This window comes from Mirounga angustirostris, unplaced genomic scaffold (assembly GCF_029215605.1).
Source record: "Mirounga angustirostris isolate CCGP_5_RB_7025 unplaced genomic scaffold, mMirAng1.0.hap1 SCAF_11, whole genome shotgun sequence".
In the NCBI taxonomy this organism is placed as follows: domain Eukaryota; kingdom Metazoa; phylum Chordata; class Mammalia; order Carnivora; family Phocidae; genus Mirounga; species Mirounga angustirostris.
In genome coordinates this window covers 56,703,095-56,709,783 of record NW_026991719.1, presented here as the reverse complement: position 1 = coordinate 56,709,783, position 6,689 = coordinate 56,703,095, and the positions used below count along the sequence as shown (strand labels likewise).

At 46.3% G+C, this 6,689-nt stretch overlaps 1 protein-coding gene across 1 annotated transcript in view; it reads right to left on the bottom strand.

Moving 5' to 3' along the window:
- Positions 1–779: 779 nt before the first annotated feature.
- Positions 780–6,689, bottom strand: part of DGAT2L6 (diacylglycerol O-acyltransferase 2 like 6) — a 29,163-nt gene continuing 23,253 nt past the window's right edge. The window contains exons 2-7 of the mRNA XM_064574204.1: positions 6,206–6,316; positions 5,611–5,681; positions 5,094–5,298; positions 4,254–4,428; positions 1,840–2,051; positions 780–1,405 (exon numbers count right to left, since the gene is read on the bottom strand). Of these exons, the coding sequence (XP_064430274.1) occupies positions 1,251–1,405; positions 1,840–2,051; positions 4,254–4,428; positions 5,094–5,298; positions 5,611–5,681; positions 6,206–6,316 (929 nt within the window). The 3' untranslated portion in view covers positions 780–1,250. The remainder of the gene's footprint in view (positions 1,406–1,839; positions 2,052–4,253; positions 4,429–5,093; positions 5,299–5,610; positions 5,682–6,205; positions 6,317–6,689) is intronic.

Below are 6,689 nucleotides of genomic sequence, written 5' to 3'. Positions count from 1 at the left end.
ATGTCACTTGGCCCACACTTATGCACTAACTTCAGTGGGGTACCATGGGTCCTTATTTAGGAAAATGAAGCCAATTAATAGGTCTCTAGGAAATGAGGAATGGGAGGTGTGGTGGTTGATGTATTAGGAAGACCTTTGGATTAGAATTAGCAAGACCTGGGGTTGAATGCTGCTTCTATCCAAAGCTGTGTGACTATGGGCAAGTTACTTCTTTGAGTTTTAGCTACTGTGAAATGGAGATGACAACAATGTCACAGGGTTGGGGCTGGCATTAAGAGACAAAGATTGTGAAAATGGTGGCATAATCCCTGTTACACAGTAGGTACTTGACATAAAGTAGACTCAGTCTGTGCATGGTCTTGTGGCTCCCTTCTTTCTGACCCATGATGGTTATGTGGGGTTAGGAGAGATGGGTGACTCAGTGGATATCTATGCCAATTCTCAGTTTTTCTCCTGTCTCCTACACTGTGTAGCATAGTTCTGGTTCCTCTCCCTCACCTTTTCTGTCAGAGGACGTATAAAGGATGGAAGCAGAAAAGGAAAATGGCTCTCCACAGACCAGCTTCCTGGCCGGGTTGGAGGGGGAAGCCCAGTAGTGAACCACAGTAATTAGAAACTAGTCATAGCCTGTTTTACATATCGAGAACTTTATTCTTTTTTTTTTTCAAATTTTAACTTAATTTCTAGTTAGTTCACAGTGTGATCTTGGTTTCAGGAGTAGACCTTTACTTTTATGGAAGAGACAGCATAACTGCACGCAAAAGTTTTTGCCCATGTAGAACTGGGTCACAAGTGAGGGAATCCTTTCTGCTTGGATCAGGAACTACAGGTCCCTGGTTTACCTTGTTGTATTTCCCAAATTGTAAGGAGGAGGAGGAAACAAACCATTCCTGTTCTCAACAAGGCTTCTAAGCCTAAAGCTACATCGTGATGGTGTCACTAAGCCTTGGGAGGAAGGAGCAGTGGTGTTCTTTGGCTCCTCATTGCTTTGATCAGAGAGCCGGCTGGAGTCAGGGGGCACACAAGGTCTGTGGATTCACAAGACTCTGTTTTCTAAAGTGGGTTGTTCCCTACTCTTCCTCTGCCCCTTGGTTCCTTCCGCCAAGCCAGATTCATTAAGTACTTTCTGGCTTGGTTGGCCTCTCTCATGCCTGAGATCCTCCTCTCTCCCCAGATTCTCCCTTCTGCCTGGCTCTACCTGGATCCCTCAATGCTCTAGGAGTTTAGTAATGGGGGAGACCTAGTTCCTGTTATATGATTGTCAGCTCCTGGCTCTCAGGAAGGCCATACTGAACTTTGTGCTGGTCAAACAGCTTGCGCAAGGCATCAATGTAGAGTGCATGGTACTTGTCCACCGTCATCTTGTCTGGCCTCTTAATCTTGGGGATTGGCAGGGGCTCCCCGACTATGGGGAAGGAGAAGAGACAAGTATGAGAACCTCCCCTCCCCAACTCAAATTACCCATCCCTCAGAAGGAGCCACATACTGAAACTCAGTATCTGTGTCCCCTCCCCTTCCTTTGTTCTTTCCCTCTGCTCTAGCTCCATCCCATCCCATATTCTCCAAATACCTAATCTTATGCATGCTGAAGAGAATGAGAACAAGCTCACAAGAGTTATGAAGGAATGCTTGCGAATAAAGATGTTCTCATGGCAGCTATTAAATGGCCGCAACTCTTACCTGTTTAGTTGTCCTGCCCACCTTGCCCTCAGCCATATTCCTCTGGAATTCCCATTGCCCATCCCAGCTGTTTGCTGAGCCTCCTGGACTTGACTGATGACCTGGGTTGGGGGCAGGGAATCAACAACGAGGGTGGTCCAGAGGTATTGGAAAGCTTACCAACAGTGGTAATGGGCCGATTGAAAGGAAGGAAGCCCCAGGATTCTCGAGTGAGGCCTCGGCCATGGAAGATACAAAAATTTAGTCCCAGGATTTTTTTGAATGTGGCCTGGAAGGTTTTTTGGAAGAACCTTATCCATGTGCCCTCAGGGAATGTCTCTTGATTGTGAACCTCATTCTCTCCAAAGGAATAGGAAGGGACAAGGTATGCTCTGCAAAGAAAGGAGCAGAAGTATTAGCTCTCCCAGGCCCAGCAAAATCCTCTCCAAGATATGAAACTTTTCCAATCTTCCCATTATAGGACAAGAACCCAAGCACCCAAACATCTTCAGCTTTCTTGCCAGGCTCCACCCTTCCAACTGAACCCTTTGGGGGGAGCTCCTGCACCTTGTCCTCTGATAGGAAGAAACTAATCTTAGGCAATCTAACTGTTTTCATTGCACCCAGCATCCAGAGTGATCTTCCTAAACTGCGTATCTGGACATGTCATTCCTCTCTTTAAAACTCTTCCAGAGATCCTCACTTTGTATCATGTTGCTTACCGTGGCTTTTGTGCTCTAGCTTTTGTGCTAGCTTCCCCTCTCCCCACCCGTTTCTTGCAATCTGCTTAGCCATACTGAGTGTGCCAAGTTGTTTCTTGTCTATGCTTCTTCGTACATTCTGCTCCCTCTGCCAGAAATGCCTTCCTTCTGTCTTCACATGGCTAATTCTATTTTGCCCTTCAGTGCTCAGCTCCAATTTCAATCTCTTGAAGAAACTTTTTTTGACTACCTCCAATTCCCTCCCCCACAATATGAATTAGGTACCCCACACTAACACTATTCTAACCCAGTTATTACAGTTATCTCCTTACCTGTCTGACTCCCTAGTTGTCTGTCAAGCTGATTGAAGGTGGGAAATTTGTCATTCATCTTTGGATCTCTAGGTCCTCGCATAGTGCTTGATATGTTGTAGGTCCCCTGAGTTCTTTCTCCCTTTTGGTCTGACTGGCAACTCCTACTAATATTTTTGCTCATAATTCAGATGTCACTCACTTATGAAACTACTTGGAGAGTGAAAGTTTTTCCATCAGTTGTTGTTCCCATAGGACTTTGTATATATCTCTATTATAGCACATCATTCATTCAACAAATATTTATTGAGCTCTTTCTATGTGTCAGCACTGGTTTAAGCCCTAGGGACACATCAGTGAACAAAATGGATTTTAAAAAAATCTCTCGCAGTTTTTCTTGAGGGAAGACAGATAGTAAACAATAATAACAAATAAACAAAAAACCAGATACATAAATAAATAAAATCAGTGATATATAAGATGATAAATGCAACAGGAAAAAAATAGAGCAAGATGATCAAGATAGACCTTACTGAGAAGAAACATTTGAGCAAGTACCTGGAGGAAGTAAAGGAATGAGCCAAGCAGTTATTTGGAGGAATAACATTCCAGGAAGAGGGGACAGCTAGAGCAAAGACCCTAAGGCAGGAGCACATGGCTTGTTTGAGGGACAGCAAGAAGTCTACTGTAGCTGTAATAGAGTGAGCAAGGGGGAGAGCAGTGAGTGATGAGAGGTAGCTAAGGACCAGATTATTTAGGGTTTTGCAGGCCCTCGTAAAGACTTTGGCTTTTGCTCAGAGTGAAATGGGAGCCGTTGGAGCATTTGGAGTAGTGACATAATCTCACGTTTAATGGAATCATCCTAGCTGCAGTTGAGAATAGATTCTTGGATGTGGGGGAGGCAGAGAAAGAAGCAGAGCAGTTAGGAGACTGTAATAATCCAGGGGAGAGGTGATGCTAGTTTAAACCATGGGGGGTTATAGTTGAGATGATAAGTGGTTGGCTTCTGGATATATTTTGTAATTACATGTGCATATATCTGTTGTTCCCATGGGACTGTCAGTTTCTTAAAGGCAAGGACCAGGTCTTATTTATTTTTACATCCTTAATGCCTAGTACTATGCCTGACACACAGTGGTGTTCAGTAACTGCTGAATGAATGCATTCTATTTTTCAAACCAGATTATATGCTCTTTGGGGGCAATAACCATGTCTTCTTTATTTTTGCAATCCGCACAGCCCCAAGCCCAGTGCCTTCCTTGCCCTGGGTAGGTCTTCTGGGCCTCTTAGTTAGTGGGTTGATTAGAATAAAGCTCCACTTCCCCAGACCCCCAGCTAACTAGGCTAATGGGCAGAAGGTAAAGGTCTTTTCCTACTGTTCTTTCTCCAACTTCAAGTAAAAGAAGTGCCTACAAATGTATCTAGAGCCCTATACGCAGTTAAGACACAGTGTGAAGGAGCAGAGGACAGCAATCAGAGTGAAGAGGGAGCCCCCTCTAACAGGCTTCCAAAAGAGGGACCCATTCTGGAGAGGTGCTACAAAGTACCTATGGCACCCTGACAATAGGGCACCAGGACCCACCCTGTCTTCAGTGCCAACTTCACGAAACCTTTACGTTCTTTAAGGTAGATGGTAGAGGCTCCTGGTCGGCACAAGAGGGCTTCAGCAGCTCCACCCACCACAATAACCACAGCATTTCCTGTGCTTTTCTGGGTCAGCAAATACTTCAAGGCCAAGCCACTCACTGGGCACACACCTGTGAAACCAAAAAGTCAAGTGGCATAACAAACTTGGTGCCTGAGATTGGGGAAAGGGGTTTCTCTGTGCTCTTCATGCTGGAGACAGTTCTGTTTCCTAACTATCATTGTTTCCACTCTTCTGTCTTTGACCTCCACATCCTGGGTCAGCCCTAGCATGAGGTTGGTCCCTAGGGTCAACTGCTTGCCTTGCGGGGGGCGGGGGGGCGGTCTGTGATACTGTAGTTGGGCCTACATTGAGTTCCTCTGCTTGCTGTCTCTTAGATCAATAGTATCTACTCTCCCCAGTCTTACAGCTCTGGAAACTGTCCAGAGTTCAATATCTCGGGGGTGATCAGGACTAGCCACTAGCCACCGCCAAACTTCTGCCTTTCCACTTTGGCTTTGATCCTGAACTCCAGCTTTCTGCTCCTTCTTCTGAAAAGATTCCTGGCAACTCTTATAAATGCCTGTAACTTTTCCTACTGACTAACTAAACTCCTACCTCCCAGATCTTAGACAGAACCTGATGCGTGGCCGCATACTCTTGTTACTGGCCCAATGTGTTCTGGACTAATTTTCTACTAAGTCTTCTCCCAGCAGGATGTGAGATGTGGACTGTCAGGGCTTATTCGGGTTGGAGCTCTGAGGTAGGTCAAAGAATGGAATGATTTCTTATACTCACCCATTGACATCACATAGTCTCGCACAATTGGGAGCCAGAAGATCCATTCCAAGGTCCCTACGGAAGGAGTGATGGCTGGGAAAATCCGAGCAAAGCTAGTGGCCTCAGTAGCAAAGTTGATGAACACACCATAAGAGACAATGCCATGGGGGTGACTGGCAATGATATAGTTGTGTTTGGGAGAGAGGTCATGAGTCTTCACCAGCTGTTAAAGGGAGATTAAGTCAGAGCAGTAGATACGAAGAACAAATCCCTGTTCCTTGGGATGTCATCATTGTCGTAGGATTGCCAGGGGTTATGATGCTCAGAGAGGCTGACCTGGGTTTGCCACTGTGAAGAAAGGCTTCTATCCATCCATCTCCCCACCTGCCCATCCATCTTGGATGCCTACTCTGCATTATGCTTTTGGGCCTTGACTTTCACTGTTGGTCACTAAAGCCTTTGAATACATGGAGCTGAGAGGGGAGAGAGAGTCTGGGCCACAAGAACCAAGGGCACCAAAAGGAAAGGTAGTTACCTTTATTGGGAAATAATTTTGAAAATACTTCCAGAGGGTCCAATTTCGTACCCAAGCTGAACGCCTACCACCTGTGGGTACAGGAGGGAAGGAAAGAGCAGGTAAGACACTGCCAATCCCTCAAACCTCTCCCAGAGGTGGAGGGTTCTTCTTACATTCCTCAGGTCCACAGAAGAGGTCCCCTTTTCACACTTCCATATTTCTAGAGCACAGAGCTGTAGGTACTGCCTCTGAATCCAACCCCCAAGAAGATATAGGAGGACCCTGATCCCCTGTAGCCAGCCAGGAAAGTGATAGGAAAACATCCCAAGGTTGGGAGCACCTGCCCCCAAACCTCTTAATCCTTCCTGGGAAACCTGGGAGAGATCTCTGCTCCTGGCTGAGCTATGCTCTCCTCTCTCCTTCTCCTTCCCTCTAACCCTATTTGCTTCTTTCCCTTTCCCTTCCAACTTCTTTTCCTTTCCTTTTCCCCTTCTTTCCTCTTCCCACCCCTTCTCTCTCTGCTTCTCCCACTCTCTCCCTCAATTTCTCTCTCCCTGTGGTTCCATCCTTGGCACAGACAGGGACCACCAACCACTCTTCCTCTGTCTCTTACCTTGATTGTGGGTATTCCAATCATAGGCGAGCCAGGCTAAGGCAAGCACAGACAAGATCCAGAATTTAGTGAACACCAGAAAGTAGGGTATAAGAAAAACAGGAATCATTCCTGCGGGGACACAAAGGTTCAGTTTCCTTCAAGTTTAATATAATTCTAACTCCCATCTCTGCTCTATACTGAAGGAGCAGGTCAAGGCTGGTGTGAGACCCATCTCTCCCTTTCCCCTCGCAACCCCGTCCAGCTCTGCTGTAGTCTGGGCCGACCTCTGTCTGAGTCCTTGGACCTGGGTCCCTTCAATGGCTGAGATCTTAACTGAGGAAACAACATAACCACGACATTCTCAGAGCAGGCCCTCAGCTGGGGTTGAACGACAACTCTGCTTGGCAAGTGGCTTGGCGAGAACAGCACCTTGAACCAGTGGCTGACATCCCCATTCCCGGACCTCAGGAATTCCTTTCTAAAAGCTTGACCCTCCTTTCTT